The sequence below is a fragment of the Cutaneotrichosporon cavernicola genome (genome assembly GCF_030864355.1).
Source record: "Cutaneotrichosporon cavernicola HIS019 DNA, chromosome: 3".
In the NCBI taxonomy this organism is placed as follows: domain Eukaryota; kingdom Fungi; phylum Basidiomycota; class Tremellomycetes; order Trichosporonales; family Trichosporonaceae; genus Cutaneotrichosporon; species Cutaneotrichosporon cavernicola.
In genome coordinates, this window is record NC_083395.1 from 1,940,339 (window position 1) to 1,968,222 (window position 27,884).

General features: G+C 59.0%; 9 protein-coding genes across 9 annotated transcripts; 4 read left to right on the forward strand and 5 right to left on the reverse strand.

Annotated features, from left to right (window-relative positions):
- Positions 1–9: 9 nt before the first annotated feature.
- On the reverse strand, positions 10–4,482 carry SKI2 (uncharacterized protein; the record flags this gene model as incomplete). Its single annotated transcript, XM_060599216.1, has 18 exons — positions 10–38; positions 75–243; positions 281–748; positions 786–1,451; positions 1,487–1,675; positions 1,723–1,967; positions 2,064–2,099; positions 2,138–2,610; positions 2,647–2,775; positions 2,811–2,917; positions 2,952–3,056; positions 3,091–3,223; positions 3,259–3,404; positions 3,441–3,473; positions 3,507–3,605; positions 3,643–3,744; positions 3,783–3,877; positions 3,915–4,482. The coding sequence occupies 18 exons, from the start codon at positions 4,480–4,482 to the stop codon at positions 10–12; spliced, it is 3,792 nt and encodes a 1,263-aa protein (XP_060455932.1).
- Positions 4,483–4,717: 235 nt separating this feature from the next.
- Positions 4,718–7,724, forward strand: fcp1 (uncharacterized protein; the record flags this gene model as incomplete). The annotated part of the gene is made up of 9 exons (XM_060599217.1): positions 4,718–4,965; positions 5,047–5,133; positions 5,165–5,267; positions 5,302–5,735; positions 5,772–5,929; positions 5,962–6,078; positions 6,114–7,224; positions 7,291–7,647; positions 7,688–7,724. The coding sequence occupies 9 exons, from the start codon at positions 4,718–4,720 to the stop codon at positions 7,722–7,724; spliced, it is 2,652 nt and encodes an 883-aa protein (XP_060455933.1).
- Positions 7,725–7,812: 88 nt separating this feature from the next.
- On the reverse strand, positions 7,813–9,054 carry CcaverHIS019_0307390 (uncharacterized protein; the record flags this gene model as incomplete). The annotated part of the gene is made up of 1 exon (XM_060599218.1): positions 7,813–9,054. The coding sequence occupies one exon, from the start codon at positions 9,052–9,054 to the stop codon at positions 7,813–7,815; it is 1,242 nt and encodes a 413-aa protein (XP_060455934.1).
- A 220-nt stretch (positions 9,055–9,274) lies between these two features.
- On the forward strand, positions 9,275–9,933 carry atg12 (uncharacterized protein; the record flags this gene model as incomplete). The annotated part of the gene is made up of 4 exons (XM_060599219.1): positions 9,275–9,290; positions 9,331–9,405; positions 9,561–9,697; positions 9,811–9,933. 4 exons carry the CDS (start codon positions 9,275–9,277, stop codon positions 9,931–9,933), a joined length of 351 nt encoding a protein of 116 aa, XP_060455935.1.
- A 1,195-nt stretch (positions 9,934–11,128) lies between these two features.
- N19M (uncharacterized protein) lies at positions 11,129–11,780 on the reverse strand (the record flags this gene model as incomplete). Its single annotated transcript, XM_060599220.1, has 4 exons — positions 11,129–11,175; positions 11,463–11,546; positions 11,601–11,658; positions 11,757–11,780. 4 exons carry the CDS (start codon positions 11,778–11,780, stop codon positions 11,129–11,131), a joined length of 213 nt encoding a protein of 70 aa, XP_060455936.1.
- Positions 11,781–12,515: 735 nt separating this feature from the next.
- On the reverse strand, positions 12,516–13,584 carry CcaverHIS019_0307420 (uncharacterized protein; the record flags this gene model as incomplete). Its single annotated transcript, XM_060599221.1, has 4 exons — positions 12,516–12,898; positions 12,948–13,111; positions 13,163–13,353; positions 13,399–13,584. The coding sequence occupies 4 exons, from the start codon at positions 13,582–13,584 to the stop codon at positions 12,516–12,518; spliced, it is 924 nt and encodes a 307-aa protein (XP_060455937.1).
- Positions 13,585–14,400: 816 nt separating this feature from the next.
- Positions 14,401–15,821, forward strand: CcaverHIS019_0307430 (uncharacterized protein; the record flags this gene model as incomplete). The annotated part of the gene is made up of 6 exons (XM_060599223.1): positions 14,401–14,430; positions 14,462–14,598; positions 14,741–15,089; positions 15,168–15,200; positions 15,241–15,416; positions 15,584–15,821. The coding sequence occupies 6 exons, from the start codon at positions 14,401–14,403 to the stop codon at positions 15,819–15,821; spliced, it is 963 nt and encodes a 320-aa protein (XP_060455938.1).
- Positions 15,822–15,887: 66 nt separating this feature from the next.
- PRD1 (uncharacterized protein) lies at positions 15,888–18,328 on the reverse strand (the record flags this gene model as incomplete). Its single annotated transcript, XM_060599224.1, has 8 exons — positions 15,888–16,122; positions 16,171–16,467; positions 16,505–16,868; positions 16,902–17,250; positions 17,285–17,441; positions 17,480–17,844; positions 18,009–18,280; positions 18,316–18,328. The coding sequence occupies 8 exons, from the start codon at positions 18,326–18,328 to the stop codon at positions 15,888–15,890; spliced, it is 2,052 nt and encodes a 683-aa protein (XP_060455939.1).
- Positions 18,329–24,167: 5,839 nt separating this feature from the next.
- CcaverHIS019_0307450 (uncharacterized protein) lies at positions 24,168–27,525 on the forward strand (the record flags this gene model as incomplete). Its single annotated transcript, XM_060599225.1, has 4 exons — positions 24,168–24,267; positions 24,631–25,930; positions 26,053–26,224; positions 26,269–27,525. 4 exons carry the CDS (start codon positions 24,168–24,170, stop codon positions 27,523–27,525), a joined length of 2,829 nt encoding a protein of 942 aa, XP_060455940.1.
- Between the last annotated feature and the right edge of the window lie 359 nt (positions 27,526–27,884).

Below are 27,884 nucleotides of genomic sequence, written 5' to 3' on the forward strand. Positions count from 1 at the left end.
TGTAGGTGTCTAAAGGTACAAGCTGGCCGCGAACACAACTGTGATGTCAGCGCTGCCGCACTCATCATACTCACTGTCACGCTTAATTAGCGCCTGCGCGGCCTCCATCTTCTGGAACAGGTCCGCGTCACCAATGACGCGCGCCGCGTCGCGGACCTCGCGGCATGTCTCATCTAAGCGCGTGATGATACGCACGATACTGCCCTCGGGCACGTCCGTGAGGTTCGTGATCTCCGAGAACGGCTGTCGTTAGTTCCAATACCAGACCAAGATGACTCACCATTCCACGGGCCCATTCATACACCACCTCGACAAGGCCAGGCTTGAACTTCTCTCGGAAGTCATCGAACGCAACGTGCTGCCGTAATTGCGTGTTCTCCACCTTGTCCGCGATCGCGTAGATAATGTCCAGTCCCTGCGCAATTTTGGCGGGGATCTGGGGCTGCGACTCAGTCTTCTCGACGAAAACGAAAACGGAGAGCAAGGCGACGGCCTCTTCCGGCGAATAGTCTGCGAGCACGTTGTCGAGTATCAGTTCTGTGAGGATGAGCTCGTGGGCCGAATTGATCTCGCACGCCACGCGGCCCTTGAGAAGCACGGTCGCGTTCTCGTCGATGAACTGCAGCTCCTTGAGCACTTCTATGCGCGAGTTGTAGTCAGGCAGGAGTTCAAGGTTCTGGTCGGAGAGCGCCAGTTGCAGCGCCTTGAGGCTGTTCTCGACCTGTTTGCGCTCATGGATGATCTCGTACTGTAGTCAGTTGGAAAACCTGGCCAGGCGAGCTCACGTGGTCCTCAAAGTCCTTGCATAGCTGGCAGCCCAGCTTCGAGATACGGTCCGAAAGCGCGATGCGGTGTCGGAGCAGATCCTGGAACTCGAGCTTGGACAGGCGCGACCAGTCAAACTCCTCGAACGAGTTTCCTGATGCCAACTCGGCTTGAATCTTAACCAGCTCGTCCATAGTCTGGAATGAGGCCTCCTTCGAGCGCTTGTCGAGGATCGATATCACATCGGCCTTGTGGATACGGCTCGTCACAAAGGCAACTGAAGTGGAGTCCACCGCGGCGAGCTCCCAGTGGGGGTAATTAATGCTGTTCGGCAGGGCTGGGGGCCAGCGCGGCATCACTTCCGAGTCCTTGATGTCCTCACGCTTGCTCTTCTGGCCCTTGGTGACAAGCGCAATAACCCAGAACGCCCGGGTATCACGCTTGGTGCCCTCCTGCACAATCGACGGGGCGTTCCTCAAGATGACGGCGACGTTGCCTGGGTAATGCCCATCGCGGAGGAGAACGATGCGGCCAGGGACGAACTGTTTTCCAGGGGCCCACGCGGCCTGGCGCATGATCTGCGCATTCAGGCGCACCACCTCTGTGGAGAGGTCATAGAACGCGCTGATGTCGGTACTGCACACGTCACACTCGACGTTCGGCAGCTTCGCAAGGAGCTTTTCCGTCTACCGTCAGGTCCCAATATTGTTGAAGAGCTCACCTGCTCGACCTGCTTCTGCTGCTCTGGCGCGAGCTTCTGCGCCGCGTTCTCCGAAAACGAACGCTTGATCATCTCCTCGACCTTGAGAGCCTCCACGCGGAGAAGATTGAGGATCATGTTGTATGTGAGGCGGAACTGTGACGTGAGTCGATTGGGCACCCCGAGCATCATCTCCTGCAACTCCTTGACCTGGATGAATCAGCCATAGAACAAGCAAAAAGCTGCTGGGTACTCACACCTGGAAGCTCGTCGCCACCGCTGAGGATAATGACAGTGCCAGTCGTGTCGAGACCACGTCGACCAGCACGCCCAGCCATCTGCGTGTACTCTCCCGGGAGCAGGTTGCGGAAGCCTGTGCCGTCGTGCTTCCGGATACCAGAGAAGACGACGCTCTTTGCTGGCATGTTGACACCCATGGCGAACGTCTCTGTCGCGAAGAGCACCTTGACGAGACCGCGCGCGAAGAGGATCTCGACAACCTCTGTGGGTAAGTATTATACCTATCAATGTAACCTGCCTTTCACGAGGGGCAATAAGCCACTGTGGTGCACCCCAATGCCACGGCTAAGGAGCTCACGCATGCGCAAGATTTGAGGCAGTGTCCTGTCCGACCCTGTGCCGTCAGCGACTATTACATGAGCGACAGCTCACCCTTCAGGCGCTGGAGCGCGCGGTCCCACACAATGTGAACCTCGCTCTTCTCCTTGGCGTCGCACAGGTCTGTGCTCGATAAGGTCTGCGCGTACTCCTCGCAGCGCTTCTTGCTGAAGACGAAGTTGACAACAGGAAGAAGATTGTTCTTGCGCAGGTGGGCGATGAGGTGCGTCCAGACGTTCTGGTCGAGCTGCCCGCGACCTGGTCGACGCCCACCTCCTCCACCACCACCACCCCCGCCGCCGCCGCCGCCCCGTTGAGCTGAACCGGGTGCGCCTTGGCCACCCCCACGGTTGGCGTGTGTCCGACCGCCGCCGACGCGCGTGAATGGGGCCGGCTTGCCAGTGGGGAGGTCGCGCGCCTTTGTCGGGGCACCTCCTCGTCCGCCGGTGCGGGTGAGTGGAGGAAGGCCGGCGGCCTCGCGCTCCTTGTCTTGCTTCCGCCGCAGCGCATCCCCCGCATTCTTGTATCTGTACGTCAGTAAACGAAGTAAACCCTCATCTCACCCGTTGCCCAAAAACTGGCCCTTCGAGTCGACAATCTTGTGCAGCTCCTTACCTGCCCAGAGGAAGTGCTCAAGAGGGACTGGGCGCATGGGGGTTGAGATGACGTAGATGTTCTTCTTCTTCGTCCGCCTGCACAGTTAGCGACGTCTAACCTAAGAGCTTACCCAACCCAGTCTGCGAACTCCTTGGTATTTGGCACAGTGGCGGAAAGCAGGATGATATTCACGTGCTCGGGCAACATGATGATAACCTCCTCCCACACGACACCACGCTGTCGTCAGTTGCAACTATGCCGTCTAGCTCACCTCCGCGTCGTTGACGTAGTGCACTTCGTCAAAGATTACAAACTCGACGTCACGGATCAAGTCTGCACCCTTGTAGAGCATGCTTCGCAGAATCTCGGTCGTCATCTGTCGTCAGCCCGTCGAGGACCCGGAAGCTCACGATCAAACAGCTTCCTTCCGAGTTGATCTGAACATCTCCTGTTAGAATGCCCACGGTCGATGGGTCAAACGTCGTCTTGAAGTCTCTGAACTTCTGATTTGACAGCGCCTTGATAGGCGAGGTGTAAATAGCGCTGAATGTTAGTTGGTGCAGGAAGGCGCAGCTCACCGAGTCATGTGCTTCGCAGCAAGGGCGATGGCATATTCTGCCACGACAGTCTTACCGGCCGATGTGTGCGCGGCGACGAAGACAGAGTCACCCATCTCAAGACGGTACACGGCCTCCTTCTGGAAATTGTCGAGCTCGAAGGGGTACTAGGGTCAGCGGTGGAACAGCTCGAATCAGCTCACCTCTCGAGCCATCTCGGGGACCAGCTCGCGGAACTGTTGTCAGTCAAATAACACAACTGGGCTCACGTTGACGAGCTCCTGGTTAACGTCAACGACGTGGGCCCACTCCTTCTTCTCGGCCGCCTTAATAAGATTTCTCCGAGCCGGCGGTGGGGCTGGCAAACGCTGTAGTTGTTAGCACAGGCCATATGCATCAACATACGCCGACAGGTAGCAGATCGTCCACGTTCTTGCGAGAAGAAGGTGCGCCGAGCCGCTCCTCGCTGTCCGGCGTGGCGATGTCATCGTCACCCAGCCGCGAGACCTGGGAGTCAGCTCCACATAGACACACCGTGAGTTCACCTCGAGTGTCGGAGACTCGTCACCGCCACGCCTTCGCCTTCTTGCCTTAGTTGCCATCGACTGCTGCCCAAGCATCTCAACGAGGAACTCGTCCGCTGGGAAGAGTTAGCGATGCCTACGTGCTGAACCTACCGCCGTCCAACTGAAGGCCGCGCTTGAGGCCTGGCGCCCGCGTCTTCCATCCCTCTTCCTCAGCAAGGTCCTCCTCCACCTCTTCAGGGGTCACAGCCGGTTCCAGTCCACCTGGAAGGAAAGGCGCGTTCGTGCTCTTGCCGCGGACAAAGTTCTTGAGCGCGCCTGGCTCACGCTGCATTGATGACGAGAGGTTGGGGTGCAACGGTTGCTTAGGAGCGAGGGCATCGCGCCAATGCGTGAACGTGCCGTCAATGCCGCGGAAGGTTGGGGCGACGGTGTGCGTTGCCGGAAGCGGGGTTAGGGTCAACGGAGGGAAGGGAACCTGCGTAGGCAGAGGGACCTGCCAGCGCCACAAGTCCTCAGAGAGGTCCTTAGGAGGAGATAATACGTCAGACTCCAGCTGCTTGATGGCATCGGAAGCGGTTGGGAGGCCCTGGATGCCCAGTGACTGAGCGAGGTTGTCGGAAGGAAGATTGGAGCTTGCAGGATGCGCAGCGGCAGCAACGAGCTCTAGGAAGCGCTCAGAATCGATAAACCCGCCATTGGGAGTTTTATTGTCCCCCATGTCGTCGGAAAGAGTGGTGAGACTAATAGTTTGATGAGAGGAGAGAGAACGTTGTTGAACTGTTGTGTTGTCTTTCAATGATTGAGATGAGTCGACATGCGGCTCCGTCATGGAAAGAATACATTTACGTAACGCGAGGACTAGGGTGGAGGTCTGCGGTGGTGGTGGCTGGTGTCACCCGACCACACTCCGTCATTTCGATTGTTCTGTTACTCACTTCTTCTCAACCAACATCATGAGCGACCTAACACCCCTCAAGCTCCCGGAGGACCTCCCGTACCCCATTACTATCACACGCGTCTCAGTCGAGAAAGGTACAAACGTCCGCCGCGGCGACAGGATGCTCGAGTACTCCTTTATGTCAGCGACTCGGCGCAAAGAGCTCGACAAGTTGGCCAAGGAGGGTAAAGAACCGCCGTCCCAGCTGCGCGGGAACGACATGATCGGCAGTTGGGAGAGCCCCATCGATGGGGAGGTCAAGCGGTGGGATTCATCGGTCAAGCCAGGCGTCTTGTTTGAGCGGCGCAGCGCGACGTGCGTTAGTTGAGAGTGCGCTGACAACAGCAAGCCAGTTGTGAGGATAGAGCAGCCTTGCACCCATCCTGTGCAGTTCAACGGCATGTGTGGCATTTGTGGTGCCAACATCACCAAGTGTGTAGTTGTGAGGCGGTGCTGACAGCAGCGACGACTACCTCTCAAGGCCTTCTAACGAGGCAGGGCCCTCACGCTATCCTAGCGGTTTTGAGATGGCACACGACTCGTCAGGTGTCACTGTGTCGGCGAGCGTGAACTGCCATGGTTGACTATAGCTGACAGCAGGAAGCGAAGCGGCTGGAGACGCAGACGCGTGACGGCCTTCTCAAGGCGAGGAAGCTCTCACTCATCGTTGATCTCGACCAGACGATCATCCACACAACTGTTGACCCTACTGTGGGGGAGTGGCTGGACGAGTGCGCCGAGGACGCCAAGGCTCAGGCTAAGGCTAAGGCAAGGGACGGCGACGATGATACGAAGGGCCCGGACGGCACGCCTAAGGACGGCGAAGAAGCTGAGGTGGTTATGAAGGACGACAGTGGCCGGCCCGCGGAGGCCTCCACAACACCACCTGGATCACCCAAACCCAAGCGGGAACCCAACCCCAACGCCGAGGCCTTGAAGGACGTCGCCCGGTTCCAGCTCGCTGAGGACCTCCCCCCAGGCAAGATTCCGGGCAGGGGCCAACCGCCCTCGCGATGGTACTACACCAAACCTCGGTAAGCTTCTTTCCGTTCGATGTAGCTAACTCAAAGACCCGGGTTACCGGAGTTCCTCGCCGACCTTTCCAAGCTGTACGAGATGCATGTCTACACGATGGGCACACGGACCTACGCCGACGCCATTTGTCGCATCATCGACCCGGACGGCAAGATATTTGGCGGGCGAATTCTCAGCCGCGACGAGAGTGGGAGTGAGTGACCCTATAAGCGGCGCTGACAAAAGGCATGAGCTCGAAGAGCTTGATGCGTTTGTTTCCAACAGACCAGAGCATGGTCGTCATCATCGACGACCGCGCCGACGTCTGGGCTGACAGCCCGAACCTTATCAAGGTCGTGCCCTGTGAGCTGTCCAATGATCCCCTGGGCTAACGGTAGACGACTTCTTCGTCGGCATCGGCGACATCAACAGTTCCTTCTTACCCCCGGCTCAGCCCACCATTACCATGCCTCCCGGGAGGACTCAGCCACCGGTTTCCGATCGCTCGTCTTCAGCTGCCTCGACACCACCACTTGCCACCCCGAGTGACATTCCTAGCACAGAGGATGGCTTAATGCTCCAGTCTAAGATTCTTGACCAAATGACCGAGGCGCGTCCACTCGCCAAGCTCGAGCGTGAGAGCGAGGAGAATGATGACGAGTGTATCGAAGGTCACGAGGGAGAGGGCGAAGCTTCGAACGACAAGGAGCCACTGAAGCCCGAGGAGAAGTCGGAGGATGGCGAGCAGTCCAACGAGGACAGAGAGAAGCATGCTCCGCACGTCCTGCATCTCCGGCACCCGCACCACCGCAAAGCGGTTCTCAAAGATGACGACGTGGAGCTCGATCGGGTCGGTGGCATCCTCCGGGTCATCCACTCACAGTACTACGAGGCGTACAGCCGGCGCGACCGGACGTCTGATACTTTGCCAATGCTGTGCGACACGACGCTCATCATCCAGGAGCTCAAGGATGAAGTCCTCCGTGGATGCGTGATCGGGTTCACGGGCGTGATCCCAATCCACACACCGCCCGAAGACTACGAGACTTGGAAGGTCGCAGAGGCCTTCGGCGCGCAGTGCGTGAGGGATCTGGACCCATCCATGACTCATCTCGTGACGGCGAACCTCCAGACCAAGAAGATGCACGACGCTGGACGGATACCGGGGCTAAAGATCGTGTGGCTCGCGTGGCTTCAGTCCTGCGTCGCCCTGTGGAAGCACGAGCCAGAGGGGCCGTTCCTTGCTTCACATCCAGCATGGGAAAAGGCTCGCGAGGAGGGGGAACGAGAGCCGTCTCTGCCCATGGAGGAGGAGAAGGAGGAAGAAAACTCGGACTCGGATGAGGAGTTCAGACGAAAAGCGATGGCGTGGGATGCAGCTGCGGACGCCGAGTTCGAGGAGTTCCTGAACGCGAGCGACGACGGTGACGGTTCGCAAACGGCTGGCGAGGATGACCGCCAGGACCTGGACGGCTCCAAGTCTCCCGTCTCTGTTATCGACAACGGCGAGTGAGTAACGAAAACGGGCCGCAGAGTTGCACAACCTGCTAGGACCATGAGTTTGGCTGACAGCAGATGGCACTCGTGGTCGCGCGCGTCAACCCCCGGTCCGTCCATATTGTCCAGAGCCCCATCCCCGGGCCGTGACACGTCGCCGGGGCGCGAGACGCCCAAGACGGTCGCGTGGGCTGACGACGAGAATCAGCCATTAGAGCGGATAAGAGAGCCACAGCCTGGCGAGATCGTGTCCTATCCGCCGCGCAAGAAGCGCAAGATCCTCATGCTCACGGCGCCGAGCGACGACGACGACGTACCCGAGGCAAACAAACTCGAATTTGGCGGCAAGATGGACTGGTCCAACGGCGAGTCCTCCAATGCGGAAGGGGTGTCACGCACCGCGTCGGAGGCTGCTGCCGATTCCGATGATGAAGAGTTCGCCAGGATGCTTGAGGCAAGCCTCGCTGACGACCAGTAGTTCTGCCGCCCTAGCGCGCCTCGCGATTGCGTGATGTGACATGTAGCCATAGGCATGCATAGGACTTGACAAGCCGTCGGGTCATTACAAGCTCTCACCCTTCACACACCGCCATCTCGCATCTACTCTGCTCTCTCCAACATCGTCGGAGCTGCCCGCGCTGGAACGTTAAAGTTGCGGCGGTTGAGCAACAAGCCCTTGATAGCGCGCACCTCGCGGCGGACGTTGTCCCACTCCTCGCTCCGAGCCGGCGGGATCCCGAGTGGCGACGGCTCGGGTTGGCCGGCGACCTTGCCACCCGCGCTGGCGAGGTTGGCGCTGAGGGTACCCAAGCCGACGCGACCAGTGTTGGTGGCGCCCGGCACCGGTCCCCATGGTGTGCTCGGCCCGCCCGATCGAGCGAGGAAGAGTTCGCGGTGCAGCCCGGAAGTGTATCCCTCCAATGTGCTAACGAGCGACGTGCGGGTAGTAGCCGTAGCATCAAGGTTGGCCGCGAGGTCCTTAAGCGCGGCAGAAAGGTCGCCAACATCAGCGCGGAGAGGGACAGGGGGCGGCTTAGTGGCTGGGGGGAACTCGTCCTCGAGACTGGTAATGGCCGACTTTGGGCTCTCTGGCTCCTGGCCAGGCAGCGCGATCTGCTTGTCCTTCTCCTGTTCCTTCGCGGCAGCCTTCTCGGCCCGCTCGGCCTCGATCTTTGCGATAGCCTCGTCGCGCTCGGCCGTCTCCTCGGCATTCAGGGCTAGGGGGAACATCCCGAGGCCGCGGACGAGTTGCAGCTTCTCGAGGAGAGCGCGCCAGCGGTCCTTTTGCGCGCCGGCGATCGCATTACGTGCTGAATAGGTCGCATGTAGTAGCGGGAGGAGGAAGACACTCCATGCGCCAGCGAGGAGGGCCGAACCGCCGACGAGGAGGGAGACGACATACGTAAGGCGCTTCAGTTGTTGGGGTAAAGTGCTGAGGGGTCGCGGAGCGTTCTTCAGGTGCGTTACGGTGGGAGGGAAGGCCGCGGCTGCGGCGGGGATCACGGGGTATGCGGGAGGAATGGATGCGGGTGCCGTGGGCGTTGGGGCAGAAGCTGGGGCTGGGGTTGTCTCGGGTGCGCTAGTGGCAGATACTGTCGCGGATGCAGCAGGCACAGGAGGGATAGAAGTGGAAGCGGTCTCGATGGGAGCTGTCTCGATCGGTGCAGAGGTGAGCGGGGACTCGGTTGGAGCAGCTGGTGCAGAGGTGGGCACTGCTGGTGACTCCACGATCGGCGGAGGGCTAGCGAAGCTGGCCTCCGATGGCGGAGTGACAGTTGCTTCGGGGGCCGATACTGCCTCGCCGAGCGGCGCTGAGGAAGGAGCTGGTGGGTCGTTGGGCATGGCGATGGCGATGGAGATGACGGAGATGAAGAAGATGGAAGATGAAGTGGGTGTATCGGCAACAGTGTTCCCGGTGGCCACCCAGGTACGCCCGCTCCCCTCTATTCACGTGGAATTGATCCCGTTGCCGCTGGACCGACCTCCACCGCTCGAGCAAGACGCGCTTGGGGTCATTGTTGACGTCGACATCGACACTCCCAACTCCATCCCAGCTGCATCCATGTCGGCCGTCGAGGGTATGTTTTATGCGAGTGGAGGGGAGGAGACTGATGGAAGCGCCACCACCAACTATCCCGGCGGCGACGCTAGCCGCGCTCGACAAGTACAAGGCCGGACACAAGGATACCAAGGGTGAGTGGGATGCGCGAACCGCGGACGTTGGGCTGTGGTTGTCTAGTGGCGCGGCGTAGCAGCTCCCCCGACTATTCGCGTCAAGCTGCAGCGCGTCATCATGAGCGTGTTAGACCCATCCATTGTTGCCTGCGTCACACTCGCGCTCACACTAGTCGTCGTGCTGTTCAAGTCTATCGGCTCTGCACCGATCATGAAGAACAATGTATTCAAGATTAGCGCGAACAACAAGTTCCACACCGTCAACTCGTTCCTGCGAAAGCAGCTGGGGTTCAAGGCTGGAGATCCACTGGTGCGTCCCGCTGAGACTGCTCTCACCACCCTTCCCCGGACTGTGGCGTGATGGGGCTCCCATTCTGTCGCATATCTTCTAGCTACTATTCATAGTACACTAGCTGACAACAGTTCACGTATATTAACGGCGCGTTTGCACCAACACCCGACGACATCGTCGGTAACCTGTACGACTGCTTCCAGACGGGCGAACGGCTCATTGTCAATTACAGCAACACGCAGGCTTGGGGATAGGCGCTGGACAAGGACATACCCGCTGTACCATCACATGTAATCTTACGCTGACGCGGACGGCCGAACGGGGTTCGCCCTCGAGGACTGGGAGCTGGACGACCGCTGAGAGGAGCTGGTGCGGGTATATGGCGCTGGAACACCATCTACGCGATCATAAGCCCCCTCATTCTCGTGCCCCATGCCCTGCACAAGCTCTGCAAGCCAAAAGATAAGCTGTTATGGACGGGTTAGGAATCGAACCAAAGACCTTGTCAAGAGATCCTAATAGCAATGCTAATGAATGCTAATGACACGCTCTACCAACTGAGCTACACGCCCTTGCACACGTTCTCTATTTTCTGTGGTCACGTGACTGCCGTGACCAGGTAGTGAGCGTGCTGTTCGAGGCAATGGATGGTCTGGAGAACTGAAGGGTTGTGGGCCGCGAGTACGGCATGAGAAGGGTTTGGAAACGATGTGGAGGGTCCCGTCAATTTCGCTCAACAGGCACACTTCATTCCAGAGATGTGATGTGTCTCAGACGCTCTTGCTCTGCAAAACGCACGCGTGTACTGGTTGGCGTACTCGGCCGCGGTAGCATTACCCCCATGCACAGGCTATCTCCGGTCTCCGACGCGATGGGAACGCTGCATGGGAGAGCGCTGCAGAGCATTGGACGACGCCACCTAACCCCTAATCATGGTGAACAACATCAAGCTTTGTCAGCCGTGGCCTCATGCCCGCGTCCTCTACCGCCCCTAACCAGTCTCACTGGACCGAGAGCGATAACCTCTCCTTTCCCTGACTAATACCGATCCATGGAGCGCGTTGCAGTGTCTGCAGCTGCTTCCAAGACGGTAACTCCTCCAGCTCCTCATCCGGACCCGCCGGCCGTCGTAACACCTCGTCAGCCATAATCCAGCACCTCAGCGCAGCCTCGACGATAGCCGTCTCTCAGTGCCCAGTACGACGCAGTCCTCAACAAGGCAAGCAACCCCACTTCAGAGCACATCCTCACGCAGGCTAACACTTTGACCCTCCTTCTCTGGTAGGATGTCACGAAGTGCCCCAACAGAGCGTTGCTGCGACACGTCGCCACCAGCAACACGAACACCTTGCGGACGAGAGGTACGTGTAAGGCGAGGCCATCAATGACAGATGTTAGTTATTCAGTACTCTGCCGGTCATCTGTCTAGCCGAGACAGTGTTACATCGTCTATGGGTCCTCAAACCCAGCCACAGCGCGCCGTGGGCGGTCGGGGACTGGCGTCAGTATCTTCCGTGGTGCGTTGCCCAGCTGGGCCCAACTCGTCGTCACAGGAAACCCGCCGCCAACCAGTCGCCAGCAATTGTGTGCGGGATAATTATCCCCGATGCCATGTCAGACCTCCACCTCCCTCCATCATCCAGTCAACCCACTAACGCCACCGACTGATATCTTCTCTTCCCTTCCCTTCCCTCTACTCCCCCTCTCCCTTCCACATCCTCGTCCACCCCTTACCCCCTCCCAGACCACAAATACGCCGCTCACTCCCTCGCGGAAAACTCACTAGGGTACGTCGTCGGCACGCGGTTCGCGGGCTTCCAGCCCATCGACTTGCGAATCGGAGGGACGCCAAACACAAGCGCCGGGCCTGCAATCAGCATTATCTCCTTCTCTCTCATCCCCCATCTCTCTCAAGGCGTACCCGCAAAGCCGATCACGAGCGAGTAGAAGATGACGGGCTGCTCGTGCGCAGTGCGTTGCTGCTGTCAGCTTCTGCGTCCCCTGACCCCAAAACGAGACCGGGAAAGCTAGACGCTTCTGCTCCCTCTGTCCTCGTCCCGTTGATGTTGAGACGTACGAAAGCGCGGTAGATGGCGGACATGGCGATGTTGTTGCTGATGTCGAGATGGGATGCCCAAGGTTGGCCAACCAGAGTACAGACGTTGGGAAGAGCGGAGCCAATTCCACGTGGGTGCACCACCGTGGGAAAGTGAAATTGCCACCCAGTGCTTCAACTGACATAGCCACAGCTTGTCACAGCTTGTCAATTGCCATAAGTCGAGATCGAAGAGTCTGAAGCCTGGTGACTGGTCAGCTGGTCAACTGGCCAGCTGCAGGGCTGTGCTGTATAGTAGAGCCGCAAGGTTCTGCTCGGTGTATGGCAGGCTTTGATGTTGTAGCGTGCAGCTACGCCTGTGGCCAACCGCGAGCGCTGGAGCCCGAGTTGGAACTCGTCTTTGGAGGAGAGCGATGAAGATGCCGAAAACCGACGCATACGATACTGGTCATAGAAACCCGTCTTACGGTCATTACCGGGGAGGAATATCGCACGCTCGTGGATGAGGAGGTGTATGAGCTCGGCAGTTCAGCGCGCTGATATAGGTACTGTGCGGTAGAAGGTGACAGATGATAGACAAGAGTGTGGGTAACAACAGGAGTGTTGATGAGTCGGGGTTAGCCGCCTTGCCTTGCTCCACCTATGTTCTTCGCCTGTAGTGACAGTCCACAATCTCTGCTTGCGGTCTCCAGTTTCTCTCCTCCGCCCTCGGCGCTCCTCCAACACTGGATAACTGTTCCTGTCGAGGATGTTTAGCTCGTGATACATCATGTACATATCTTAAAGCTTTGCGTTGCCACCCCCAAGGCCCCAGCGCGCAAACCATTCCGCGGCACGCGCGACCATCTCAGGCGTGCAGATATGCCCGATCCCTGGCTGGATCCACTGGTCGGTCGCGCGTGCGTCGGCCCGAACCTTTTCCCAGTCCTCGTTCCCAAATGACGGAGGCACGACCTCGTCGACACCACCACACAGAGCGAGGATGTACTTGTCCTTGAACGTTCCGGGCGCCGTCTTGCCCTCATAGAACTCGCGCGTCGCCTTGGGGAAGTACATCTTGTCTGTACCGATTGTTCCGTCGGCGCGGAAACGGGTGGTGTGCACCTGATTGAGCGAATCGGGAGGAACCGAGATGATCGGCACGGCAATGCGAACACGGGGGTCTGGTGTGAGCAACGCGGGCCAAAATAGTTGCACGAGGCGACGACTCACCAGTCTTCATCAGACGCCACACAGCGTGTCCACCGAGCGAGACGCCGGTGCACATGAACTCGACAATCTTGCGCTCGCCCAGCGGGAAGACGTAGTCCTCGAGCATGTCCATGATGAGCTGGTGGTCCTCGACGGCACCCGTGAGCGTCGTGGCCATTGCGACACTAAAGTCAGCCTCAGCCTCAGTCTCAGAAGCCGAGAGGCAGGATACTCACAGACGAAGCGGGTTCTTGTTGTACGACAGTGTGTCCTTCTTGAGCTTACGGGTACCATGGTTACGCTGGTCGTAGGTCACGACAATGACGTCGCGCGTCCTCCGCGCGCCGAGCTTGGTCATCTCCCCAACGAGGCCGTGGCACATATTCTCCATCTGGGCCGCGTTGTTCGCCCACCCGTGCGCCACGATCTGACGTCAGCACATGACCCAGGATGACCAAGGCCGTCAACTCACAACAACCGCAACGGGCTTGTCACCGCCCTTGATCTCCTCAAGACCGTACACTGTAATGTCGAGGTCGACGAGAGTGAAGGGCGTCTTTGAGCACGGCTTGTACCCGAGGTTGAGCGATGGGAAGTCCATGACGTGAGCTGGGTCCTGGTTGCCCAGGCGGCGCGAGGGGATCTTGGGGATCGACATGGTGGTGGTGGTGAGGGAATGATCGAGCAGCTGCCAGAGAACAGAAATAGAGAGATAAAGAGATAGAGTGTCACTGAAACAAGAAGACAAGAACGTTGCGGACGATATCGAGCGATGGGGATGTGGTGATAACCGGTGTGGGGTCAAGGTGGGCCCCGGCGATCCCCGACGCCGAAAACCGAACACCCCCTCCCCCTCCGCGGCCGTGGAATCTGGTGTCGGATAAGCTTAGGTCCACGGCTCAAGAGTACCGCCGCTATCTGGGACGCACTGCATTCCGCTGCCCTACATCGCGAACATGTCCCCAATGCAGCACGGAGACATATAGAACCACCGCGAGCGGCATGTCATTCAACCAACACAGCCCTGACCCCCTGCTCTGTTCGACCCGCTCACGGCGTCTCTATGATCGTTTTGGCGAGACGTACTTACATCCTGGAGCTACATAATGGTGACTATCGTTGTGACTGATCCGAGTCCCACCCTCCTGCTTTGCCTCGAGGTACGAACAAACGCATCGTGTCGACCAGCAGCGAGCCACGTCACAGCCACTACCGCTGGATGGAGTGGACATACTCGCTTCCAACCTCAACCACACGGCTGTTGTGACTCCAACGGTTAGCATGAGGGAGACGAACAGCTCTTCTGGTGAAACAAGTCGGGTGGGAGGTCGTCGGCGCTCTTGCAGGCTTGAGGCTGAATTACCAGGATTACCAGGGGGTATGATTGTGACTTGTGATCATCATTCCGCGTCCCTGAAAGTCAGTCCCGTTCATCCCCATCACTCTTCACTCTTCTCTCACATCAGCCATCATCATGCCCATTACTCAGGCAGTCATCGCCGAGGTACGCAACTCCCGTACTGTTCTGACAGCAGCACCGCAACCTCGAGGCGCAGTTAAGCGCGACAGCGTACGCGCCGCCCACGCTCGCCCAGGTTCGTGCGCAGGCCGAGCGCGTGCTTGCCGCCATCGCGGCTGACCAGGCTGGCCTGGACGCGCTGAAGCGGCGGACGTGAGTGCCGAGGTGGAGGCCTTGGGATAGGGAGGAAAAGGAAGGTGGGGTGGAGGATGGTGGAGGAACAGCCGAGGTCGGGGAGTTGAGGCAAACGTGGGGAGGAGGTCCGGGAGGAGGCGGAGATTGTAGCTGACATCAGTGAGAGGGAACACAAAGACTGGCGCGACATCGAAACCCGCACCCTCAAACGTCTATGGGTACGCGTCAAGCACCCGATCCACGGCCGCGAACGCCTGACCGACCTCGAAGCAAAAGAGGAGGCCGAGTACGTTGCAGCGCGAACGGCCGAACTGTCCGCCGCTGCCCGGCTCGATTTGCTCAAGTCGCAATCTACTGCTCTACAGCAACAAGTTGGGCAACTGTCTTCTGTGGCCGATTCGAACGCCCGCGCCGCGGCGGCTCTGCAGGCCCTCTACTCTGTCGCGTTTGATGGTCCTACTCCCCAGTTTCCGCAGGAGGACGCGGTTGAGGGGGCCTACACCGCCGCTGTAAGGGAGTATGAGACTGCGCAGGGGGCGAGATGGGCTGAGGGGGAGGCGTTAAGGCTTCTTAAGGAAGCTGATCAGTTGTTGGGTAGCGCGATCAAGACTACGCGTGGAGTGAGCCCATCAGAGATGAGGGGAGGAGGGCTGACATAAGGCGGGAGACTTTGCGACGATCAACTCATACGGCGGGCCGGCCAACTTTGATATTCTAGAGCGCAGTGAGCTCGCCGGCGCGCAGCGCGACGCGGACCAGGCGCGTCTTCTCGTCCAGCAGGCGGGACAGGTGCTACCGGGTATGCCGGGAATCCAGGCGGTGGAGCTACCCAAGGGGTGAGTGAGGAGGAATAGAGCACGAGAGCATGCCCACAGAACGAGACTATCTGGGCCCCGACGCCTGGCATTCAGACGACTGGGCACCAGCGGACTCCACGCAGTGATGGCCGAGCTTCACACACACGCCCTCACTATGCCCTCAAACTGGACAGTACTGACCGCAGCAACATGGTCGCCGACGTCTTCTTCGACACGACCTGGTCCGAGCTCGCATTCCAGGGTCGGATTGACGCAGCTGACACCCATCTACAGAATGCGCGCAAGAGCCTCGGGGTCATCATCGAGCAGGTCCAGCGGCAAGTCGGCTCGAGCAGCCCCGCTGCGCAGGCTGCTTTGCAACGCCTGGAACAGACGCGCGCCGCCCTGTTCGAGGTGCGCCGCAACATCATGAACAGCTTGTAACCTATGCGTGCTTTATCTTCTTCTACATACGATGTCCAGTAATGCACACCATGCTTCTTCTTCTTCTCACAGGCGCGCAGCCTCACCCTCTGCACCGCCCAGGAGGTCGCGCAGGAACGCGTCGTTAGTCGGCTTGCGGCCGAGCAGAGCGACGAGCGAGTCCATCTCGTCACGGCTGCCGCCAACCTTGAGGATCTCATTCCGGTACTTCATACCGTTCTCTGGCGACATTGGTGCCTTGCTGAACACGGTCTCGAACATGTCCGCTGCAAACACAAGCGAGTAGAGGTAGCCGTAGTAGCTGGGGTCAGCTAACACCCGATAGCAGTTGGCTGGAAGGAAGACTCACCCAGCACCATAGCCGCCGACGATGTGCGCGAAGCCACTCTGGCCACCGATGTACTCGCCCTTGGTGGTCACGAGCGAGACGTCCTTGCGCAGGTCGCACCACAGCTTGGTCTGGTCGATGTTCTCCTTGGACGTGTGGAGCGTCATGTCGTACAGCCCGAAGAAGAGCTGGCGGAGGTTAAACAGGCCCTGGTTGACATTCTTGCTCTTGACAATGCTCTGGATCAGGTCGTCCGGGAGGCTCTCGCCGGTCTCGTAGTGCGACGACATGCTCTTGAGCTGCTCAGGGAGCCAGCACCTGGGGTCAGAGGCTCGGACGCGACCGCATTACGCACCAGTTCTCAAGCATCTGCGACGGGGCCTCGACGAAGTCTCTTGCCACGTGAGTGCCGTGGAAACGGCTGAACTGCGTCCTGGAGCACAGGCCGTGGAAAGCGTGACCCATCTCGTGGAAAAACGTCACAACGTCCGAGTGCTTCATCAGCGCGGGGCGCTTGGGCGTAGGCTTGGCGAGGTTGGCAACCATGCAAACGGTTGGGTACGAGCGCCCGCCGTCCTCCTTGGTCCAGCCGGGGATCAGGCCCCAGACGGCGGCGTGGCCGTATTTGTTCTCGCGCGGGAAGAGGTCGAGATACATGTACCCGAGGAACTCGGTGTCCTTACCGTCCTGGTGGTCCCACACGGCGTACGCCTCGGCGTCTGAGGTTAGCTGCAGCTGCCACGATTGCTTACCGTTGTGCCATGTGTTACCCCCATGCTCCTCGTCGCGAGGGACAGGGTAGAATTGCACGCTCAGAAGCTGCTTGTAGATGTCGAGGATAGTGGGCACGACCTTGCTCACGGGGAAGTACTCCTTGACCTTCTCGTCGTCGAGCGCGAGCTTGCGCTCTGTCCAGAGACGGTCGTAGTAGCGGTAGTCCCAGAGGTTGAGCTCGTCGTCCGGCGCGTAACCCTTCTCCTTGTGAACCTCCTTCTTGAGCTCGAGGAAGTTCTTCTTCTCCGCCTCGCCGAGCGGCGTGAGCTTCGTGCGCAAGTCGTTCAGGAAGTCCATCACCGTCTTTGAGTCCTTGGCCATCTTGATCTGGGCGTCAGTGAACATCCTGACGAACACCTACGTCAAGGATGTAGTCGGCAAAGTTCTCGAACCCAAGGATGTCGGCGACCTGCTTGCGGAGCTCGATAATCTCCTCGAGCACAGGCACGTTCTGAATCGTCTTTCCCTCGTATCCGAGCTGGGCACGGCGGCGCGTCTCGGGGTTGTCCGCGTACTGGCTGGAAGTCAGCTCCACTCCCCGGGAAAGGCCACTCACAAGATGGGCACGATGTCAGGAGTCTTGTAGGTGACCTTGTACTTGTCACCTTCCTTAGGGTAGCCCTCGATCGCGGCCTCAGGCACGCCGACGAGCTCCTCTTCGGTGAAGAGAAGGAAGCCCTTCTCCTCGTTGCAGGCACGCTGGAAGTCAACTTCGAGGCCCATGATCTTGGTCTGGATCTTGAGAAGCTCGTCGCGCTTGCTCTTCTCAAGGCCTAAACCGTTGCGCTTGCGGTCTCGGATCATGCGGTCCATGAGACGCTGCTCCTCGGAGTTGAGCTTGTTCTCGGCCTTGGCGTCGGCCTCGGCGTCAAGGAGCGCCTGGTAGATATCCTCGCGAGCAATCGTCTTGAGTCCGTATTCCTGTTATCAGTCGCTGCACAGGAATAGTGAGGCCAAAGAGATTAGAGACGTGGACCGAGAAGGGAGGATCGACCAAGGTGGGAGAAGCTCTACTTGAGGAGTTTGACGGCGGGTGATAGGGAAGGTACGTGGACTCGAAGAAGGCATGTCACTGCGATACTCACCTGGAGCTTCTTGTCGGCGTCGACGGACGCATTGCGCACACCCTCGTCCTGGCTCACGTACTGCAGGAAGAGCCCGGGCTCGATGCCCTTGTCCGCCGCTGAGTCGTGGAAGGCCATGCGGCGGACCGTGTTGTCGAACGTGCGCTGGCCCTGGGGCAGCGCAGCGATCTGATCGAGGAGCTTGTCCGTATCAGTGATGTAACTCTCGACGTTGGTCTCGATGTTCTTAGGAGTATACACCCAGTGCGGGGGCGCTGTAGGGGGCTTAGGGTCTGGTGTCAGCTCGTAAGAGGTGTGTTGCACTCACAGGTAGCGGGCATGTTGGAGAAGAGGGAGAGGGAGCGGATTTGTGTGAAGTACGGAGAGTGTGCCAGCGGAGAGAGTCTGGCGATGCGGGGGATGAGCGAGGCCAGCAGCATACACAAGAGAGCGGTCACCCAGTAGCGCAGCACTGTGGCGATTTGTGGTGAACTAGGTAGAAGAGGTAGTGCTGAGGACTAGAACGATGAGGATGAAAGAAAACGAGGAAACGAGGGAGCGATGGAGTGAGCGAGTGAGGGAAGGCGCGTTGGGTTGGACGCGTCATCGATTCAACCTGCCACTTGGCCGAAATTCAGGCACACTCTCACTCAAACTTGATCGCCGGACTTGACCGGAATTCTCTTTCTCACAAGCACCTTCTTCAATCCAAACCTCATAACCAACACTGACGGCGATTTCACTGTTTCCTCATGGGCTACAACAACTTACAGCTAAAGATCTGACCAGCTGACAAGTCACACCTACGCCGCAGACCTCTTTTCTGCCCATAAGAACGAACGGCCTCTCCACCCCCTCTCACACCCTCGAACCAGCACTCACCGACCGTCCTCTCCTCTAACCACCCCACAGCTTCAAAGAGTCTCCCTTTAGAGTCCCAAAAATCGACCACTGGCTGTCCCAGATCCCAAAAGGAAGCTGTTCTCCACCAGGGAGTTGAACCCTGCTCTTTCGCGGTCATGCCTTCCTTCACGATGACGATCGTCAAGGGGATTTCCGGCAGCTCTCGACTGAGAGGCGAATATACTAACCGATATACTAGTGAAGAGGCCTGAAAATCTGCTTACGGGATCGTACGTGACCTCAACGCGCCTGCTCCTGATGGCTGGTAACTGCCTCTTGCAACTGGCAGTCTCGAGGGACGAGAGCAGCGACCAAGTGCTCACCTGTGTCCCACAACACCGTCTCTCTGTTGCCGAGGGTGAGAATGTATGGTCTTTGTCCAGCGGACGTTGATCAAGACTCAGGCAACTCCGGGGTTTGTGACGACTGGAGTCCCCGCTGCATCCCCGCCTTCCTTTCGAACACTCTTTTCCGGCTGAACCGAGTGAATCAGAAAGGTATGGTGAGGTCTATGCGTGGCCTACATCGTGGCGGGTGGAGGCAGCCCAAGGACATACAAACCGCATTCGGCCCACAGATGGGCGCGGACCATGTGGGCCGGGATAAGGAATGGCGCAGAAGGGTCAAAGAGAGCACGCGATTCGGTGATCAGTGCACAGCATCGACTTGGCCTTTGGACCTGGATCGGAGCCCGTACAGTTGCTCTGGAGGGCATGTGCTCCCGGATGCCTGTGCTCGAATTCGCTCGAAGGATGTGACTGGGCTTTTCAGCAAGGACCTGTCAACACACGGTTCACATAGGATATCCATTTTATCGCAGGAATTTAATTTGTGCCGTGGCGTCACCTTGGAAGCAATCGTATTAACAGCAACCTGCACAGCTTGACGCACGCTTGTCTGCTGTCATTGTTGGGCAGTGCGCAGGTCGCTGGGATTGGGCCTCATTTGACAACACTGCTGTAACTGTGGCTACAGGGCGAAGCCTCTTTGTGACACCTCGGTTCGTTGGGCGTGCGCAGCAGCGCCTGGAGCTTGAAGGCAGAAGGGGCAGGGGCAACTTGGGTACACTCAAGCTCCTCTTCTGTGCCCCACTCTTGTCTGCCACATCCCTCGCACCGCCGACATGGTTCAGAAGAAGCCCTCTGGTGACCAACTTCGTTCGTCCCATGACCAGTGCCCAGCCGCTCGATCGCGCAATGTAGTGGGGTATATTGGCTGTCCTAAGCCCCGCGGCCCCGTGAGCCTCGCAGAGAGTAACAGATGAATGGAAAGCTGCGCTGTTAGTCACTCGTGATGACGCGGGTGAGCGAGGTAAAACAGCGTCTTAAGACACTGTATCAGTGAAGGTGGGGGTGGGTTGCTATGATCGCCTTGGCATGTGATGGGTGGCTGCAGAACATGCCGCGGCGTTACCCAGATCGCCCCCCACTCAATGCATGCAGCTGACCGAACAAGCTGACACCCGCTGGACATTGGGATAGGCGAGCCGCGGATGATGCTGAACCGTCGGTCCAAGCCGACTTGGATGCAGTGAACGGCTGGCTGACCGCCCGTGGGAGATCCAATCCATGTCAGATCTCGTTAGAATATGCCATTATTTTCAGATCTCATTAGAACGAGCGATATTGGATTTCCGTATTTCGAAGGCTGATTTCCGAAGCGGGAGTTGGTGGAAGGAGATGGAGGGAGGCATGTGGGGGAGGTGGGGGTAGTGGGGCAGGGCACAGGACTCGCGGCGACGGCCACCGGTTAGCGCCGGCTCCGATGTGGTCGGTGAATATGAGGATGGAGCATTTGGAGCAGGGCCTTCTGCCGCGGCTGTGCCCAAAGGCCGAAATATATCTCAGTCCCTGTCGGCTGGCTTTGGGCACCGGCAATCAGGCGACGATGTCTTTCATTCTGAGAGCTGCTTCTGTGAGCTGCAAGCGAGACGCAACTCCGCGTCCGCTACGACAATAGGGGAGTTGGAGGCTGGATAAAGAATCCGGGGGAGGCTGTGGAGTACGGCAGGGCAATGTAGATCACCGCGTTGCGGATCGTGGAGTTGGTGGAGTAGATATGGTGGGCACTAAACGAGGGGTAGTCACTGCGGCGCTCGCTGTGATCGTCGGTGGGCATCAGCAAGCATAAACAACTGTCATGTGCCGTATCACGGGTTTCTCTCTATCGGTCTTATCAGCTGCCATCGTGACGCTCTAGCTCATCATCGCCTGGGCGATTAATGGTGTTCACGGTTCTGACTAAGACGCTAACTGATTAGGCACAAACGGTCTAGCGGACCGAACCGACGCGGTCCTCACCACGCGAATCTGCCCGACCATCCGTCACCACATCCAGCCAGCATGCGCTCGACTTCCGCACGCCGGTGCAAGCCAGCCTCTGCCTGCTACGAGATCGCAAGAAGCGCGCAACCAACCGCTGCCGGCTCTGGTCGGCGTTGTGCTTGGTTCACTTGGGACTGCCCGATCAACGGCTTTGCGCGTCCAGTAAGAGTGCGCTCCCCTCATCGTGACTGGTCGCTGGGGTAGGTGTGGGGCACCTTGGCCCCGTGACGGTCCAGGTTCCTGCCGAGTGTACCTGGAGCTCCGAGCGTACCTGTGTGATCATGTGGGATCGACACCGTGCTTGCACACAACGTCCAAGCGCGCAAGCGCCCTCTTGATGTCCTCAAAGGTTCTAGTGGCAGTGAGGCTTAACGGACGGGGAAAGGGAGACGCACTGCGCATACGTGGTGCTTGGGATCTGGACGACGTACAACTTGGGGTACACTGGGGTGAACAGGAGGACGGATGTCCAATGACAAACTATTTCCTCGTTTACCGACTTCGGGCCGGAGAAAGGCTCAGGTTCGGCGATGTCCGGGGTATGCCGAGAGTCTCCTCGCACCATTTCCAAGCGCTTGCTGCCGACGCAATGGGAATGGCTGCACTGAAATGGGGCACAAGGGATGGGAATGCGGGGTTGGGGTCCCATGTGATAGCAGCGAGGACTGCCAAACAGGGAGGGTGCATGTGTCTGGAGACGACGACAGGACAGGGATGGTTGAGGTGCTGGGTATCTATTGTTGGCATGTGAGGGCCAGTGACGTCGACGAACACGCGCCACAGCGGATTTGAACCCTCCGGATCCCGACTGCCATCCCTTGCCTTGCTCGCCATACCCGCCTCAGCTTTGATGCCTGCCGATATGGTTGCCACACTCGACCTACACCACCCTCACCCAGGGTTCCGACAAGATCCGGCGGCGGCAGCCTGGCCCCCGGCCTACTGAATCATTGTCCTAACCCGGCAGAAGCGGACTTTTGCTTCCTGGCACAGCGCTAGATATGGGGGCTGAGTCACGCCATGCAGTGTGAACCAACTTTGCTGAATGATGAACGTGGTGCCGCGAGTGGCGTGCTTCGTGCTTCTCGCAGCCCGTACAGTGGCGCTGCCAATGCACGGTGCGCCGCAATCGGTGGCGCTGGTACTGGTGATAACGCCCTGTGGATCAAACAGCATGCATGTATTGTTGGGTGAGACATTCTGAGGACACTAAACAGAACAGTAGCGCTTGCCGGCGGCAAACGGGCTTCCGCGGAATTGCGGCCGCATGCGACGAGAAGCGATAGGCGATTGTTCGAAATTCATTCTAACCATTCCAACTAACCCTTGGAGTGACTTGGGACCTTCCCACGTTGCCTCTTCCTGTACTCCTGGAACCCTCTTGATCCTTTGGCCCTTTGTGCTCTGTGCCTCTGTGCCTCTACACTGGGCACTGCAAGTAATGATGCCCCTGACAAGAATGTATGGCAGCAGGGAGAAGCGTGTGAGGGTGCAAAGGAGAGAAGGCCCGGCCTTGGTTTGTTACATTGAAACGATACCGGCACAATAGCAGAGGATGACGGGCAAACCAAGGGCCAAGGGATGACTTTGCGCCGTGCTCATACGAGACCCTCATGGCCTCATACGACGACCGGACCGATCCAGCTAAGGGAAAGACGAACGAGACACAAACATTCCGCAAAGGGTGCCCCACAGAATAATTTAGCAGGAACTCTGCACTCCTCTTCGCTGTGCCGCGGCACCGCCGATAAATGACTAACGGGCCTCGGCAGCATGTCCAGGGCCATTGCTTTCATCCTCTGCTCTCTGCCTCTCCTCCTTTTGACTCCCTCGTGCATATGCCTGGATATGTTCACCTAGACCAACTTCTGTGCGACCCGGCATTGATGAAACTCCGCGCACGGGCGCCAGCAGGGGTTGTGACGAAATAGCAATATTAATACACTGCAGCGCAGCTTTGCCCGGGCATATGGCGCCATTGCCTTGGCAGGCCGAACAGTACAGCCAAGCACACATGCTATCATACGTTGGGGGTTTTGTTCGGTATTCCGCAGCTCGGCGAGGTGATGGAGAACGCGTAACGAGCCAAACAAATGTAGGAGGGGGCGCCGCCACTAACGACTTGGGGTAAAGGGTAATGAGGCAGAACTGAATGCGGTTGTCCAACCCAGTGAGCGTAATGTCAGCTGACCCGCCCGTTCGTGCCGACGGTTGAGATACGCGCTCAAGCTCTGCCCTGGTGCCGTGTTCCGTCCACACCCGTATTCAAACCACAAGAGCCGTCCAGCCAGCCGTCAAGCCGTCCAGCGTCCAGCCGTCCAGCCCTCAATGCCACCCTCACACCTTAACCCAGGCCCTTACCGTACCTCCCTGGTTATTACCCTAACGTGCTCGTCACCCTCAACCCGCGCTGGTCGGATGCCAGACACCCAGCCCCCCCTCTCTGCCCCACCCTACCCCCAACCTCAACCTCCACTATTCAACTTGAACCGTACAGCGTACAGCGGCAAAACGTAAAAAGGTAACACGAGGCTGAGGGTGCCGTGTCTAGCGCTTGGCTACATCCTGGTGGAGGGCGTAGGTGGCGCCCCCCGGGGGAATCTCAGCCAGCGCCCTGATCATTTGGGATACGACGACTACCTGACTTGAATGTACGCTTCAGATGTGATAAGCCAGTCCCCGTATCCGCCGACTGCCGCTTCGCTCTTTAGGTCTGACTCTTCGTCCCATCCCATTCCTCGCCCTCTCCCGCACCTCATCTTCATCTCATCTTCTCTCATCTTCTTACATCTATCCAGTGTTCCATTTGCCTTGCTCGTCCTCGTCCACAACTTGATCTCTGCCGCCGACGTCCAAAGTCTTCTCCTCTCGGCACCAACCCCGGCGACTACCACTGCCGACCTTCCCCCACAAGTAGCCGCCACGAATCCCCACCCTGTCACGACTGCACGAAATGGCCTCGCCAACGAGCGACAACGACCGCATCTATGTCTGCCAGCACTGTCCCAAGCGTTATGCTCGCAAGGACTATCTTGAACGTCACGAGCTGAACCGTGAGTGTCGTCTGCGTGTTCGAGACAGGTCGTGGTCAGAGGATGCAAGAGGAAGGTATGGCATATGTGGAGTGGGTATAGCGGAAATCGGCGGATGGTCCAAGGTTCCACCCTGGTCAAGGCGAGGTTGCCGACAGGCACCGGACTTGCCGTTTAGCAATCCATTCTCCCACCCCACTCTGCCTTTAACCACTCTCTCGTCATCATCCCGTCTCCCCCACTTGGTTTTGACCTCGGTTACATACATGGCACATGGCACATGAACATGGGGGACCTCATTCACGTGCTCCTTGTGACCCCACCTAGCTTTGGTGGACGGACCTTGACCATGACGCCAACGTACGACGCATACTGACCAACAAGACACCCGTCCCCGATCCGTCTGTCCAGCATGCGGCAAGGGCTTTGCCCGTCCTGACGTGCTCCGCAAGCACCTCTCAACGTCGTGCAAGAGTCGCCGCGGTTCTGACGGTGACGCACCGGCACCTCTCACCACTGCCGAGGAGGACGCTCTCGTACCCCGCAAGCGCCGCCGCCCACAGCGCCGCGACACCAACGTCTCGGCAGACAGCCCAGGGTCAGACGACGGCAACCCACGCCCCCTCAAGCAGCCAACCTTTGCCCGTGGTTATTCATTTCCAAGCTCCTCCAGCTTCATCTCTCCACACTCTAGCTTCGGGCTCGACAGCATTGAGCGTGACCGACTCGACCGTCTTGGCCGCCTCGACTCTCGCCTCAATGGGCGCCTGGACGGGCGCTACGAAGCCATCGCCGGTTCGCGCAGCGAACTCCTCCGGAACCTCGAGGGAGAGTCGGCCCTGAGCGACCGCGAGGACTCGACTTCGCCACAATTCGATGACAGCCCACGCTTCACCCGCACCATGCTCCCTTCTTCATCACTCTCGCCCCGCCTTGTGCGCGACGAGGCGACCGAAGGTACTGCCGACGGACCGGCCCGCGCCGGTGCTTCGCTCGACCTCCCCCTTGCCCCGGCTTTTGCCGCAACGCCAGAAACTCTAGGGCCTCTCTCATTCACACCCAAGCCTGACAATGATTTTCCAGCCCGTACCGAGCGCTTCAATCTTACCCTCGGTGGTGACGGCATGCCCACCCTCGCACCTGTCGCCAGTGGGCAGCAGGCCGGCTCCGGGGTCGAGTTTCCCAGTGTCATGCCTGCGGAGGTCACTCCGGACCTCACCTGGGCCTCGGGGTCGGGGTCCGACTCAGAGTCCCACGAGTCGGTCGACGATCTCTTCTCATGGTTCTTCAACGTCTCAAACTCGGCCTCGAGTGCGGTTTGGCCCAACACGCCAGTCGACGAGTCCGCAAAAGATGACGTCGCCATCTTCACCGACGCCGACATGAGCTCGTCTCTCCTCACCTCGCCTGGGACCCCCCACTCGAGCATCCACGGTCTGGACGACCGTCTCTCCTCGCAACAGGCCAACCCTCGCTCCCTCCCTTACACTGGCCAGCCGTTTCCACCCCTCCCGGACCAGTGGCGCGAGGGCTGGCAGTGGTGCCTGCCACCAGCTGCTGACGTTCTCGACGGCCGCGCCCGCGACGAGGTCCTGAACCTGTTCGAAGGGTCGATTCGCGACGACATGCTCTCCCCCGCGTTCAGCCTCAACCAGATGCGCCTTTATCTCGAGCTCTACTTTATGTGAGTGGGCATGGTGCGCTACCTCGCCAGGTGCGGCCTCGAGTATCGAGCAGAGTGGTGTGCTGAGACACGCTGCTCTTGCTACCGACTCGATCCCGCACCTCCCATGCCTGCTATTATAGTCACTTCGCCCCACTGTACCCTATTATCCACCGTCCGAGCCTGGCATACAGGCGTCTCCCACCCGACCTCCTCCTCACCATGCTGTGCATTGGTACGACCTTTTACGAGGACAGAGAGGGTTTCCGCATTGCAATGCGGATCCACAAACGGCTTCGCAATCGTATCTTCGAGGTGAGTCCATCTTGAATCTCCCCGGACACAGGCTGACCCACCAGCAAGTCGAAGACGAGCCCAAAGCCCCCCTCCACACCCTCCAGACCATCCTCCTCATCAACCACTTCAGCCGCGCCTACTGCGGCGTGAAGGAGCATCAAGTTGCGCAAGTCTTCCACTCGTCGAGCATAATCATGGCGCGCCTGGCCGGCGTCCTCGTCCCCGCCCCACCACTACTGCACCGCACGCACAACCCGCTCGACCACTGGCTTGAGTGGGTTGCATTTGAGGAGCGCAAGAGGGTCGGCTGGTTCGCGTTCCTCATGGACACGTCCAACGCCACTCTCTTCCGGCATGTCCACATCGTGCACTGCTTCAGCGTCAAGCTCGACTGGCCAGCCGGCGATGCGGTATGGAACGCACGCGAGCCATACGAGTGGAGCACGTATCAGCGCGACGCGCCTCGTCTGCCACCCTTCCACGCGTCGCTCAAGGACGTGATTGCGCGCGGCACTCTCCCGCCCATCTCCGAGTTCTCGCTCTGGATCCTCCTCCATGGGCTCCTGTCCGTCTCCTCAACCGTGCTCTGGCGCGACCTCGGCGACCTCTCCATGATCCCCGCGGCTCGCGTCAGGCGATGGAAGAACAGCCTGCGCCGCGCCTTCGGTGTTGTCGGCGACCGCCTCTCGGGGCTGCTGGCCCAACGGCGGGCCGCGCACGACACGCCCCTCGACCTCCACGTCTACTGGACAGGCATTCCTCTCGCGCAACTCGGCAAGATCCTCGTGCTGTCCGACACGAAATCGCTCCGGATCTTTGCCGGCGAACGGGCAGCCGCCGGGCGTTCAGTCTCAGCGGCAGAGTGGGGTGCCGCGAACAAGTACGTGCGCGCCTGGGCGCAGAACATGGACGGCGCCCGAGCCTTCCACGCAGCAGTGCAGCTCCTCGACGGCGTCTTTAGTTGGGCGCACGAACGGCGTAATCCCCGCGTGGCGAGCATCACCCCCATCTGCATCTACATCGCGGCGCTCGTCATCTGGGCATATTCCGCTGTTCATGAGGGACCTCGCCAGGGCGCTGAAGCGTACCTGGTTCTCCTGCCGAATGGGGAGGCCAAGGTCGAGCCGACTCTCGCCCGCCGCGACGCACTCGATTACCTCGCCCGACTTGGGCACGTGCGCCCCGAACACCTCCCCTCCATGCCTGGGAAAAACCGCTGCGCCGGGCCGATCGCATACGCCGCCGTCCTCGCTGGCACCCTTGGCACGAGCGTCATGAACGATAACCACAACGTCCTCATGCGCCTACTACTGCCATGATGACAAAAATTGTGCGGCGACGAGCCGGCACAGTCAGAAGTATACACGTACATATTGTACACCGTTGTAATAGATCAGCAAATATCTCTGCTGGCATGTATTTCTACATGGGTTTTACGTCTGAACCGTGCTGGCACTAGGGACTTACCGCGAAAGCTCGCCTTGTTGGAAGCGCCACTCTGAGCTGTTGTGTGGTGAGTAACTGGAGGCGGGAAGACCTCTCCCACGGTTGACACCCCAGATCGTGGACGAGTTGTGCCCGCATGTACGCCTGGCATAACTGCAAGGCCAACTGGCAGTACACCCGCTACTGCACATGATTTGGTTGACAGAGTTTGTAGCAATACAGTAGTGGAATC